This window comes from Lampetra planeri, chromosome 2 (assembly GCF_965212315.1).
Source record: "Lampetra planeri chromosome 2, kcLamPlan1.2.h2, whole genome shotgun sequence".
Lineage (NCBI taxonomy): Eukaryota > Metazoa > Chordata > Hyperoartia > Petromyzontiformes > Petromyzontidae > Lampetra > Lampetra planeri.
In genome coordinates, this window is record NC_136108.1 from 23,852,386 (window position 1) to 23,867,232 (window position 14,847).

The 14,847-nt window shown below is 48.6% G+C and overlaps 1 protein-coding gene across 2 annotated transcripts in view; it reads left to right on the forward strand.

The window, feature by feature from the left end:
- LOC144730297 (sodium-dependent neutral amino acid transporter B(0)AT1-like) overlaps positions 1 to 14,171 on the forward strand; it is a 164,893-nt gene extending 150,722 nt beyond the window's left edge. For both annotated transcript variants that reach the window (XM_078610997.1, XM_078611006.1), the window contains 4 exons: positions 6,275 to 6,410; positions 6,851 to 7,010; positions 8,384 to 8,546; positions 12,042 to 14,171. In XM_078610997.1, coding sequence (XP_078467123.1) covers positions 6,275 to 6,410; positions 6,851 to 7,010; positions 8,384 to 8,546; positions 12,042 to 12,257 — 675 coding nt within the window. In that variant the 3' untranslated portion in view covers positions 12,258 to 14,171. The remainder of the gene's footprint in view (positions 1 to 6,274; positions 6,411 to 6,850; positions 7,011 to 8,383; positions 8,547 to 12,041) is intronic.
- The last annotated feature ends 676 nt before the right edge of the window (positions 14,172 to 14,847 follow it).

Consider the following 14,847-nt stretch of genomic DNA (forward strand, 5'->3'; position numbering starts at 1 on the left):
GCTGCTGTCGCTCTCTCCTTGATCGCTGCCAACTTCACACGGACACTCGCCCTTCAGGCGGTGTTGGCTCGAGCTCTGAACAACGCGGCTGTGCGCGCTCACTGGCTTGGAGCGCTCTGGCGATGAATGATGGCTCTTGTTGCCCATCCGCTGCTGCTCGTCCTTTGCGATGCTCGCTTGGTCGACGCTTGGCGATTTCCGCCCTTTTACAGGTTGATTGCTTGTCGTCACTCGTCACTCTCTCGTCTCCGTGCTTCCTTTGTTCGTGCAGCTGCCAGCTTCACTCGCACTTAACTTCGTTCTGCGAGAAGCGACACCTGCTATCGGCATCGGTGTTTGCTCCCTCACGACGCTCCGCCAGCCGGAGCACGGCTGAAACCCAGCATCGACCCAGGTTGAATTCAGACTTCTGCGACTCGAACGACCCCTCCTCGTTCCATCTCCCTCGAGGCACGATCTGCCCCAGCTCCCTTGCGAGCCCCGTCGCAACGCCGCGTCGCAAGCCAAGTTGCAAGACTGAGCGCGACTCGGACAGACTGCACTCAGGCTGTCACCTTAACGATGTCTCGTCGTCCCATCTCTCCTCGAGGCACGACTGCCACAGCTCCCTTGCGAGCCCCGTCGCAACGCTGCGTCGCAAGCCGAGTTGCAAGACTGAGCGCGTCTCGGACAGACTGCACTCAGGCTGTCACCTTAACGATGTCTCGTCGTCCCATCTCTCCTCGAGGCACGACTGCCACAGCTCCCTTGCGAGCCCCGTCGCAACGCCGCGTCGCAAGCCGAGTTGCAAGACTGAGCGCGACTCGGACAGACTGGTCATTTGCTATGTGCGCTTGTGCTTAACTCAAAACATGACTCCCCTCTCTGCGCATTCCTTGCGAGCGGGAAACAAAACAACAAAAACGAGCGAGAAGAACCAGACACCCCCGGCGACCCCTCCTCGCGACCTTTCCTAACCCCCCAAGCATTCATGGGCCATCTGTTTGTGCCGGACCGTTGGAGACAAAGGTGGTCGAGGAGATTTTTGCAATACATTTATGTGGTCCTGTGTGTTACATTTATTCTTGAGATTTCTTATGGATTCCTTCGGTCTTAGTATCGTGGTAATTATTCGTCTATGTTTAATGAATATTCGTAATGATCCTCGTTACATCATTATTTTGAGGGTTTTGCCAATTTTAGTTCTCCAGAGATTGGTGTTTTATTCTGAGTTATTTTTTAATATCCTGAGGTTAAGTGTAACTATGTTTCCACTTAAGCATTCTGGAATTCGTACTCTTTAGTTTTTAGGAAGGTCATGTAGATAGGAAACATATAATTCTAAATAATATGTATGCGGTGAATACGGGTAATATAAGGGAATTACTAATAAAAAGCCCCTATTGTTTGTCGGTTAATCCTTTTTGTTAAGTTTCTACTTTCCGGTAAGGAAAACGTTAAGAAAAACGCGAGTTGCAACCGTTATTGTCCTTTACTCTGCACCTTATCTGTACATCTCCAGATGTCTTGGGAGGTTAGTCCATCGATCTTTTTGTCCATCTGGATGTCTATGACCTCTCTATGACCGAATTCTTATCGTTTTAATGGCCCTCCATGTTCATAGATTCCTGGTGTGCTTGTGAGGAGAAGTGAGTTGTTTTCATTGTTTAATTAAACAAAATATATATAGATAAAAAAAAAACAATTTTTTTTTAAATTATTCTTAATATTAATAACGGAAAACAGGGCATAGATACAACAACCATACACACCCAGACTCACATCGAGACCCACAGATTTATATCGAGACCCACAGACTCATACAGAGGCCCACATACTCCTACAGTGACCCATTGACTGATACAGAAATCCACACTCTACAGTGAGGGAAAAAAGTATTTGATCCCCTGCTGATTTTGTACGTTTGCCCACTGACAAAGAAATGATCAGTCTATAATTTTAATGGTAGGTTTATTTGAACAGTGAGAGACAGAATAACAACAAAAATATCCAGAAAAACGCATGTCAAAAATGTTATAAATTGATTTGCATTTTAATGAGGGAAATAAGTATTTGACCCCCTCTCAATCAGAAAGATTTCTGGCTCCCAGGTGTCTTTTATATAGGTAACGAGCTGAGATTAGGAGCACACTCTTAAAGGGAGTGCTCCTAATCTCAGCTTGTTACCTGTGTAATAAAGGACTCCGTCACACGATGTTGATCTCCGTCGGTCCTTTATTTGTGTTCGTCTTCCGCTCACCCCGCTGGCCTCCTCCTCGGCCCAGCGTCGTCTCTCCTTGCGCCCCGCGCACTCTGCAGCTACCCTGCTGCTCCCTATGCAGCCCCACTGCTGCTCCGCTATGCAGCTACTCTGCTGCCTGTGCAACCTCGCACCCTCTGCTAGCCTCCGCTAGTTCTGCAGCTACTCGGCTGCTCCGTGCAACCTCGCACGCCCTGTGCTAGCCTCCGCTAGCTCTGCAGCTACTCGGCTGCTCCGTGCAACCCCTGCACGCCCTGTGCGTCCCGCGCACTCTGCTCTCTCCTCACCCCGCTGGCTGGCGCCGTCCGATGAGCCCCTCAGCCACCAGGCTGAGGCACGGCGGCCACCCAACGTGGTCTCCCTCTTCAATCCCTCGACTCCCCCAGATGTCTTCCGGTCTCCTCCCTATAACCCCTCGCCCACGTGACCCTGACTCCTCCCTCTCCCACGTGACCCTGACTCCTCCCTCGCGGATCGTCACATCCGGCCTGGCCAATTACGCTCGCATTACACCTGTATAAAAGACAACACACAGACACGAAGACACAGAGACAGACACTTAAGCAGAGAGAGATAACACAAAGACACAGAGAGAGAGACACACATAGGCACAACAGAGAAACAATGCCTCGGTGTCGAGGCCTTAAATAGAGAGAGAGAGGGAGGCAGAGAGAGAGAGGGGGGTAGATAAATTAGCATGTCAATGAGAGATTTGGAGCTTTCGTGACTGCAGGAAATACTAGAGCGACAACACAAGGACACAGAGAGAGAGAGAGAAACCACACTTAAAATAAACAAACTTAGTAAAATTTTGAAATATAATGCAATGCAACACAGAGAGTCGGCCAACACACAATTAACGCATATCCTGGTTGATTACGTTCTTCCAAAGATTGCTAAATTAGAAGTTAAGTGTGAAATTTTGAGAGAGAGACAAGACACGATCCTCTCAGCCGACAAAGGCAATGCCACTGTCATCATGGACAAAATAGAATACAACAACAAAATTCAAGAACTACTCACCGATGGCAGCTATACAAAAATAAAAAGAGACCCCACCAATAGCCTCGTCTCCAAAACCAACAACATCATTTCTGCTTCAACCGCATTAATTGATCAGACCAAACAGTTCTCGTTGAAACCTTCTGCAGCCAGGCCACCAAGATTGTACGGCTTGCCAAAGATACATAAAGAAGATACACCTCTTCGTCCCATTGTCTCTACTATCAACTCCCCGACTTACAAACTGGCTCGTTTTTTGTCCGAAATCCTACGGCCTTTCACTGGAAAAACCACCTCTGCAGTACTAAACTCTACTGACCTGGTATCAACAATCAAGGGGATTGCCCTGTCCCCAGACGACCTGCTTGTCAGTTTTGATGTGGTTTCCTTGTTCACCAAGGTGCCTGTGCCTGACACCATCGCAATCATTGAAGACTTGGTTCATCAAGGACTGAATGCTGGGGTACCCCCCCTGGTGAGACACTGCTTAACCAATACATACTTCACCTGGAATGGAACCTTCTACAAGCAAATTGAGGGCACCCCAATGGGCTCCCCCTTATCTCCGGTTGTAGCCAACATCTTCATGGAGAAATTTGAGACGGACGCCATCCAGACTGCCACTCTACGCCCGACCTTATGGAAGAGGTACGTAGACGACACTTTTGTCATCTGGCCACATGGCCGGCCTGCTCTAGACCAATTTCTCGACCATATCAATTCCATACACCCAGCCATCAGATTCACCATGGAAGTCGAAAATGATGGCAAGCTACCCTTTTTGGATGTCCTAATCAAAAGGAGACCTGATGGTTCAATGAGCCACTCTGTCTACAGGAAAGCCACCCACACGGAGGCTTATCTAAAACCGGATTCCCACCACCATCCATCCCAGAAGAATTCCCTCATCAAGACTCTATATCATAGAGCCCAATGCATCTCCGACCATGAACACATTTCCAGTGAACTCAAACACGTACGCCAAGCTCTTAAGGCTAATGGTTACTCCGACTACACAATCCGCAAAGCCATCACTCCAACCACCAAGAAGGATCCTGTTGAGGAGCCTTTCAAGACCATCACCTTACCCTACATTGCTGGGGTCACAAAAAAGATCTCCAAAATCCTGATTAAACACAAGATCCAGGTCCGATTCAACACAGTACATAAAATCCGTGATCTGGTACCGTCTGTAAAAGATGTGGTTCCAGACATACAGTACCCTGGTGTCTACAAACTAAGTTGCCTCTGTGGTAGCAGTTACATTGGGGAAACCAAACGACATGTCTCGGACCGCATCCGTGAACATAAAGCTGACCTGAAACACTGTAGGACAAACACCTCAGCCGTGGCAGATCACTGTTACAACTCAGTGGGCTCACATGACATTGACTTCTCCAAGACAGAGGTTATCTGCAAGCCATCTGGCTATCATGAGAGATTCGTACATGAGGCGATCCACATTTACAAACACAGAGACAATTTTAACCGAGAAGATGGATTCTGGCTTAGCAATCACTGGAAGGACGTAATAAACCATTTTGATACACATTAGGGTGGGTAGAATAATACATAGTGTTATATTAAAAATGTATAAGGTATAGGGTGGTTTATAGCAATACAGTATGTAATTTAATGTTGGTTTTGCCTATGGAAGTATATAGTACGGTATAGACGCGTGTGATGTAAGAGAATAAAGTTTAGATGGAAGCATATTATATAATTTTTTACAACGTAGAATTTTTCATGTATTACTTACTGTTAGTAACTCAGCTTATTGTAGAGTATAGTAAGTTTACTGATGATGCTATGTAGTTTATACTTTAGTTTGTCATGCAGTTTATACTGTAGTTTTTTACGTGGTTGTTTAGTAACTACAGCTACATACTATTAACATTCCTTTCCTTTGTTAATGCTCCCCCCCTTCCCCCCCCCCCCCCCTTTGATGCTGCTAATCCTGCATAATGCACGGGCATAGTATTGATTTGGAACCCCCCCCGCCCACCTCCTACGCATTTTCCATATGCTGAATTCCTCTTGATATGCAAATTATTTTGTTTAGGCGCTCTTCTTCCCACCTTCCCCCCCCTCTAACCCAGCTTAAATATACGCTCCAAGCTTGGGGTGTTTCATTCTTCGCCTGAGGATGGCTGCTTGCGTTGTGGCCGAAACGTCGTGAGAATTGTTTTATTATGTTTTATTTTTATTATTTTATTACTTCCCTTCTACGTGACTTTACCGAAAGAACCAAGAAGTTGACTAAGTTTGTTTGATTAAGTGTGTTTTCTCTCTCTCTCTGTGTCCTTGTGTTGTCGCGCTAGTATTTCCTGCAGTCACCAAAGCCCCCTCTCTCTCTGCCCCCCTCTCTGTCTATTTCAGGCCTGGATACAGAAGCGTTGTTTCTCTGTATATCTATGTGTGTCTCTCTCTGTGTGTCTCTGTGTTATCTCTCTCTCTGCTTATGTGTCTGTCTATGTATCTCCATGTCTGTGTTTTGTCTCTCTCTCTCAAATTTAGCAATCTTTGGAAGAACGTAATCAACCAGGTAGGGCGTTGACTGTTATGTTAGCCGACTCTCTGTGTTGTATTGCATTATATTTCTAAGTTTGCTAGGTTTGTTTTCTCTTTCATTCGTACCTGATGATGATTGCTTCTGTTGCAATTGAAACGTCGTATGCTATTATTTCATTTATTTTTCTTTCTACGTGACTTTACTGAAATAACCAAAGAGTAAAAACGTATCACAAGAGGAATTTAAAGTATCGCGCACAGACCCGATTCCCTGCAGTGTAATAAAACCATAGACTTGCATAGAGACTGATTGACTGAAACAGACACTCACATAGAGACCCATGTCTCACAAGGAGGCTCAAAAACTCACATATGGAACTATAGACTCACACAGAGTCCCATAGACTCACACAGAGGCCCATACACTCACATAGACATCCAAAGACTCACACAAAGACCCATAGACCCCACACGGAGACTGATGAACTAACCCGGAGCGCCGATGTGCATCCCCATGTGCAGGTGTGGTCCGTACTCTTCTTTGTCATGCTCTTCATGCTCGGGCTCTCCTCCATGTTTGGCCACATCGAGAGCATCCTCACCCCACTGCTCGACCTGCACGTCTTCCCGGCCAGGTTCCCCAATGAGGCGATCTCAGGTCACTACACGCCCTGCCCTCTGGGCCTACGGGCCTCTGTTTGGGGTCTGTGGGTCTCTGTGTGGAGTATATAAGTCACTGTGTGGGGTCTACGGGTCTCTTTGTGGGGTCTATGGGTCTTTGTCTGGGGTCTATGGATCACTGTGTGAGTTTACCGGTCTCTGTGTGAGTTTGAGTCATTGTGTGGAATCTGCGGGTCTCTGTGTGAGTCTACGAGTCTCTGTGTGAGTTTATGGGTCACTGTGTGGGGTTTGTGAGTCTCTGTGTGGGGTCTACAGTTGTCTGTGTGGAGTCTATCGGTCTCTGTATGGGGTCTACGGGTCCTTGTGTGAGTTTACGGGTCTTTATGTGGGGTTTATGGGTCTCTGTGTGAGTCAACAAAGTCACCACTCTTTTGAGCCTCACGGGCGCCATGAATTGCCCTGCACCCCACGTCCCAGGTCTGATCTGCGGTGTTAGCCTCCTCATCAGCCTGCTGTTCACGCTGGGTTCTGGCAGCTACTGGCTCATTGTGTTTGACAGCTACGTGGGCTCCCTACCGCTCCTCTTCACTGTCATGATCGAGCTCCTTGCGGTCATCTACGTCTATGGCTACCACAGGTGGGTGCCGTTTGATTAAATGGTTTATTAGAAACATTCAGCCATGCGCTGGCTTTACGAGCATCACTCATCGTGATTGGCTGAGCCTCACTGCCTCCTCACTGGAGGCTGAGAAAACCGGCACGTGACCTGGGACCTACAATAGTGCCGCTTGGGGAGACAAGACGGAGACAAGACTTAAACGAGACGGAGGTGAGGCAAGACAAAAATGAGACGTAGACAAGACGGAGGCGGAGATAAGACGGAGGCGAGAAGAGGTGAGACGGGGACGAGACGGAGGCCAGGCCAGACTTAGACAAGACGGAGGCGAGGCGGAGACTCGTCGGGGGCAAGACGGAGGCAAGGCTAAACAGAGACGAGACAGGGGCGAGACGGAGGCGTGATGAAACGGAGAAGAGATGGAGGTGAGATGGAGACAAGACGGAGACGAGACAGAAGAGATGGAGGTGAGACTGCACTGCATGTGTTTTTCCGTGACAGCAGCGTCATCACGAGCAGTGTAGTCACGACGCGTTTTGTACTGGCATCTCGCGGTCAACTTCGTGTGGTCGAGCCACAGGGGTGGGCGCAATCAGCAAACTCTGTCACTCAGTACATTGGCACGAAACCGCAAAAATCTCGATAACTAAACCCGCGAGAGGAAAGGGTTTGCTGCATTACAACACCCATCCGGGAGTTTGGTCTGATCTCTCCCCTTACGGTCGTCTTCGGAATAACTGCAGGTGGGTGCCGTTTGATAGACATTTTTTTGCCGCTCGTGGTAAAAAACCTTCAGCCGACATCTACACCGCTCGCGGTCCCCACTCGAGTGGGGCAGTGAGCCCAATCTCCCTTCTTTAAACTGCACACGTGGTGGATCACACACAGGTGTTGCTCACACTCCACTCCCGTGGATGTAGAGCATTGGCCGTACCCTGGCTTTGCCAGGAGAGGGTGGTACAGGGAAAATGTTGACTCCACCTGTTCCTCCGTCTGTACGGGATAGAGTGTTTCCCCCTCTCATGTGTGGGTTTTCTATAGGTGCTGCGGTTTCCTCCCACATATGAACACTCATCATTGATTGCTCAATGACACCTTTGTATATAGGGGACCGCAGAGCTTGGGAAATTGTTGGTGTGCTGGCTCCTCATCATTTGGTTGTTCCTGCCTTCCGGCCTGTTTGTGGTTCCTCTGGGTGCCTTTGATTCATCCTTTGTCTTTCTTCGAGAGCAGTGACTCTTGTACGGCGTTACACATCACAAATTACACTTATAAGTGTCGCCATTGCACCACCCTGTATCTCGTTTCTATCTGTCTTAATGTCTCTATCTCTCTCCAGGTGTTATCAGTGTATATCTCTGTGGCTACCTCTATGTCTGTCTCTCTCTGTGCAGGTTCAGCAGTGACCTGGAGTTCATGACAGGCCGCAGGCCTAACCTCTACTGGCGGGTGATGTGGTGCGTGATCAGCCCCCTGCTCCTGGTCATCATCTTCATAGCCTATGTGGCCATGCAGTCCAGCACTCCCTTCACCTACGAGACCTGGAACCCAGACTACGTGAGTGCATGAGACGCTCTCTTTTGCTCTGTATCAACAACAACAATAACAGCCACCATTCACCACTAAGTGGCGGTGATGTCACCATGGTACTTGTGCCAGGCTGTGTACACTTTGAGGCTATCACGTGAAGTGCCAAACGCCTGCTGGCAGGTTACTGAACAGACCCAGGTGTCATGGGTTGACTGACTGATATGACTGGCAGATGCACCACCTGTCCCTACTCTGCCAACTTGCTCTGCTCATCGTTGAGCAGAGCACGATTGGCTATGTACGGTGGGAAAGAAGTTCAACATACATATGTGAACATCGCTGCTCTGCCCTCCACTGTTGTTGGAGGGCACCTACCTACAACGGCCCAGTAGCATCCTTCACGAGCCTCCTCCACTTGACACTGCTGCTACCAGTCATCAGAAAGTTCACTCAGCACATTAGTTCATCTCTTTTCTAGCCGATGCCATGCCCGTTTAGCCCCCTCTATCTGGCCAAACAAAAGCTGCGTGGGCATGCGGTGACTAGGCATTTTGGCTACACGAACCAGCCAATGCAGACGCCTGCAGGTGGAGCTCACTGATGGCAATTTGTCCAGATCTTTCAAGGTTTTGTGAGCTCCTCACACAATTCAGCCTGGTTAAACCCAGGAGGGATCGTAGGCAGGCCAGCCTGAATGTTTATAGCCAACGCAGATGTTCCGTTTGGGGGGTCCACGTTCTCAAACTATAATAAAGGGAACGCATGGCTCTGGCCGAGAAGACTCGAAGCTTTCTGTGGAGCGACAGACCAGGTATCTTTCACAAAGCATTACGCAGCTGATGAAAATATAATGCCACCCAACTGATTCGGAGTGAGGTCTCTGCTGTCAAACCGGAGCTGGTCATAAGCTCACTGCCCTGGGAAGTAACACTCTCCACTCTCTCTACAACTGCTCCATCAACAATGTGGAGTTGATGGGATGGAGTGTTTGATGATACAAAATACTCAGGCTGGTGCTTTGTTTTGTTGGGACTGGTGATAAGGCCCCACCTCTTAGTAGCATGCTCCAGGTTAAGCAGCAAAATCTCCAACTCCTCCTGAGTGAGCAGTTATCACCACATCATTAGCATACATAGCATAGTTGACCAATAGGGAGCCATCCCATGACCGCATCCGAGCTTCAATCAGCCTCCCATTGAATTTGCTTTAGCAGATGAATATACAGTGAGGGAAAAAAGTATTTGATCCCCTGCTGATTTTGTACGTTTGCCCACTGACAAAGAAATGATCAGTCTATAATTTTAATGGTAGGTGTATTTGAACAGTGAGAGACAGAATAACAACAACAAAATCCAGAAAAACGCATGTCAAAAATGTTATACATTGATTTGCATTTTAATGAGGGAAATAAGTATTTGACCCCTCTGCACAACATGACTTAGTACTTGGTGGCAAAACCCTTGTTGGCAATCACAGAGGTCAGACGTTTCTTGTAGTTGGCCACCAGGTTTGCACACATCTCAGGAGGGATTTTGTCCCACTCCTCTTTGCAGATCTTCTCCAAGTCATTAAGGTTTCGAGGCTGACGTTTGGAAACTCGAACCTTCAGCTCCCTCCACAGATTTTCTATGGGATTAAGGTCTGGAGACTGGCTAGGCCACTCCAGGACCTTAATGTGCTTCTTCTTGAGCCACTCCTTTGTTGCCTTGGCCGTGTGTTTTGGGTCATTGTCATGCTGGAATACCCATCCACGACCAATTTTCAATACCCTGGCTGAGGGAAGGAAGTTCTCACCCAAGATTTGACGGTACATGGCCCCGTCCATCGTCCCTTTGATGTGGTGAAGTTGCCCTGTCCCCTTAGCAGAAAAACACCCCAAAGCATAATGTTTCCACCTCCATGTTTGACGGTAGGGATGGTGTTTTTGGGGTCATAGGCAGCATTCCTCCTCCTCCAAACACGGCGAGTTGAGTTGATGCCAAAGAGCTCCATTTTGGTCTCATCTGACCACAACACTTTCACCCAGTTGTCCTCTAAATCATTCAGATGTTCATTGGAAAACTTCAGACGGGCATGTATATGTGCTTTCTTGAGCAGGGGGACCTTGCGGGCGCTGCAGCATTTCAGTCCTTCACGGCGTAGTGTGTTACCAACTGTTTTCTTGGTGACTATGGTCCCAGCTGCCTTGAGATCCTCCCATGTAGTTTTGGGCTGATTCCTCACCGTTCTCATGATCATTGCAACTCCACGAGGTGAGATCTTGCATGAGCCCCAGGCCGAGGGAGATTGACAGGTCTTGTGTTTTTTCCATTTGCGAATAATTGCACCAACTGTTGTCACCTTCTCACCAAGCTGCTTGGCGATGGTCTTGTAGCCCATTCCAGCCTTGTGCAGGTCTACAATCTTGTCCCTGACACCCTTGGAGAGCTCTTTGGTCTTGGCCATGGTGGAGAGTTTGGAATCTGATTGATTGATTGCTTCTGTGAACAGGTGTCTTTTATATAGGTAACAAAGCACTCCCTTTAAGAGTGTGCTCCTAATATCAGCTTGTTACCTGTATAAAAGACACCTAGGAGCCAGAAATATTTCTGATTGAGAGGGGGTCAAATACTTATTTCCCTCATTAAAATGCAAATCAATTTATAACATTTTTGACATGCGTTTTTCTGGATTTTGTTGTTATTCTGTCTCTCACTGTTCAAATAAACCTACCATTAAAATTATAGACTGATCATTTCTTTGTCAGTGGGCAAACGTACAAAATCAGCAGGGGATCAAATACTTTTTTCCCTCACTGTAGAGTGTGGATCTCTGTATCAGTCTATGGGTCACTGTAGGAGTCTGTGGGCCTCTATATGAGTCTGTGGGTCTCGATATAAATCTGTGGGTCTCGATATGAGTCTGTGGGTGTGTGTGGTGAATCTATGGGTTATTGTATGTGGCTGTGGGTCTCGGTATGAGTCTGTGGGTGTCTGTACCATTTTATGGGTCTCGATATGAGTCTGTGGGTCTATGTGTGAGTCTGAGTCTCTGTGTGAGTCGATGGGTATATGTGTGACTCTGTGGGCTACACAGCAGCAGCAACAACATAACCCCCCCTCCCCGCAACTGAAAAATATTGGTAAAACCCTCCTGAAAAAGAGTCTTGATGCTCGGTGAGTCTTTGCGGGGTAAATAAGCGTAATATCATTATAACACTATCTACACGTACACATAAAGACAAAAATCCCCCTCATAGCCTTAACAGATAGTTGGGACAAGCACTGTTAGCGAGCGCCTATTAAGGCCAGCACAGCACACAAGGGGGTGACTAGCCAGCACCATGCCAGACCGCCTTTGTCTACCATACCAGGTACTCATTTGAGGCTGAGCCGACTTAGAGGAGGCCCAGGACCGGTTCAGATAATCGTCACTGATGTTGGCCATGAGCGGGAATCGAACTCGCATCACCAGGTTTGTAGCGCAGCATGCTAACCGCTACACTACCGCTCCCCACACACATACACATGCGCACACACGCAGGACAAGTTTCCGGAGAAGCAGGTGAGGCCGTACCCGTCTTGGATGGCGGCGGTGGTGGTGCTACTGGCCGGCGTGCCCTGCCTAAGCCTCCCACTGGTGGCCCTCTACCGGCTCGCTCAGGGCGGGTGGCCTCCACAGACTCCTTCTCTTCCTCCTCCTGGGGGCCTCAAGATGGGGGACCCTGCCGACATTGGTGGCCCCAGCACGCGGCTCTGAGTGAGCAGCCGGGACGTGCGATGCCGCGTCAGTTTGACAAGGCGGGTGACCCGAGGTCATTTTTCTGAGTCAACGTCGCGACGCATTCGGTTTGGTTTTGGGGGTCCATTCCTCCTTCTCCCTGTGCCCATTCCCGTCGTTGGTCCATCTCCCTCGTTTTACCCCTCCACTGGAATCAACTTCTCCATGAACAACAAGCAGCATTGCCCATAGATTCAGAGCTGCACCATAGACTCAGTGCTGCACCATAGAGCTCAGTGTTGCACCATAGACTCAGCGCTGCACTATAATAAAGGTTTTTGGGTTAGATCGCGTATGTATAAATGTGTCGTAACCCTCCACCACCCGACACAGCCAATTAGTAATGGATTTCATACTCTTTGGTTCTTTCGGTAAAGTCACGTAGATATAAAATGTATAGATCACGACGTTTCTATCGCAACACAAGCAATCGTCATCAGGTGAGACAAACATCAGGAGAACTGCTGAGGTAGGAGAAAGCTGCTGCAACAAGAGGTTATATAGGCTTCAGGTGGGCTCAACCCAAAGGTAAGTAGGCAGAGCTAGAAATGGAATTTGCATGTAAATGTAAGAGATTAGCAGTCAATGTGAGACGCTCCAGCAACCGGGGGCTGTGCCAATTAGAAGATTAGCATGTCAATGTCAGAGAACCGGGTAACAAAAACCAAAAAAACGGCAAGAGCAACTACTAGGAGAGACCAGCATGTCAACGAGAGAGACACACATGGAGAGAGAGACACAGAGAGAGACACACAAAGAGAGACACACACAGAGAGACACAGAGAGAGAGACACACAGAGGTACAACTCACAAACAGAGAGAGACATCCACATAGAGAGAGACACAGATACACACACAGAGAGACAACCACAGAGAGAGAGACACACGCACATAGAGAGAGACACACAGAGAGAGAGAGACACACCCAGAGAGACACAGATAGAGACCCACACACAGAGACACAAAGAGAGAGACACACACATAGAGACACACACAGGGAGACGCACATATAGAGAGACGCACAGAGAGAGACACACACGGAAACAAAACGCCAATTTGTTGCTACTCTACAACATTTACAATTTGAGTACGGCATATTCTTTGTTTCTTTCGGTAAAGTCAAGTAGATAGAAAAATAAAAATAAAGTAAATAAAAAAAACACTAATGTAGACTGTAGCCTGGTTCTAAATCGGAGTGAGTGTACTGGCAGTCTATAATGTAGACTGTAGCCTGGTTCTTAACTTCGGTGAGTGTACTGGCAGTCTATAATGTAGACTGTAGCCTGGTTCTTAACTTCGGTGAGTGTACTGGCAGTCTATAATATAGACTGTCGCCTGGTTTTTATGCTGGTGAGTGTAATAGCAGTCTATAATGTAGACTTTAGCCTGGTTCTAACCTTAAATAAATCGAAACAAAAACCACAACGTTTCGATCGCAACACAAGCGGTCGTCATCAGGAAAAAGGGGAGAAAAACATTTTGTGTGAGCCAGCCGCATTAAAACGATGATCGGCCACTGCAGAAGTATTGGTCCTACTGTGTTTCAAATCTGCCTTATGCTCACGAACATGGTCTGAGACATGTCGCTTAGTTTCCCCAATGTAACTGCTGCTGCAGATACAGCTTAGTTTGTAAACGCTAGGATATTACATGTCAGGAATCTTGTCCTTCAGAGGGGATCAGATCCAGAATTGTATGTACTGTGTTAAATCTGACCTTGATCTTGTGTTTGTTCATGATTTTGGAAATATTTTTGGTTACCCCTGCTATGTATGGCAAGGTGATCGTTTTGATTGGATCCAATCAAGACGATGGTACTTTGCAAGCCTACTGGCTATCGACAAAGATTCGTCCATGAAGCCATCCATATGTAATAAAAGACTCCGTCAGGCACTGCTGGTCTCCGTTGGTCTTTTATTTAGGTTCTTTCTCCGCACCCCGCTGGTCTCCTCTGCAGACCAGCGTCGTCTCACGCGCGCCCCGCACGCGCTCCCTCGTCAGCTCCTCGCACGCGCCCCGCACGCGCTCCCTCCTCAGCTCCTCCACTCTTCCTCACACCCCGCTGGTCCTGACAAGGGACCAGCATCTCCTCTCACGTGCCGCGCACGCTCCTCTCGCGTGCCGCGCACGCTCCTCCGTTAGCTCCTCCTCGCGCGCGCCCCGCACGCGCTCTCCTGTCAGTCACTCCACTCCTCCCCGCTCCGCACACCGCTGGCCGATGGTGTGCCGAAGCCCCATCAGCCACGTAGCTGATGGCGCGGCGGCCACCCAACATGGTCCCGTTTCACTCCAACAACTGACCCCGATCTCTTCCGGGCTCCCACTTATATCTTCTTTCCCACGTGACAGGGCAGTATGGGCCTTCCCATACTGCCCTGCTGGCTCCACCTCCCTTCACCTCGCTTCCCATTGGAGCCGAGGTGAACGGCGGCCCCTCCCACACGCCCCCCATACCGGGCTCCGCCCCCCAATACCCTGGGCCGTGTGATTGGGACAGAGCCCAGCAGCAACCAAATTTACGCTCGCATTACATGACCCCCCCCCTGATGAAAAAGCCAGCCGTCCCGGC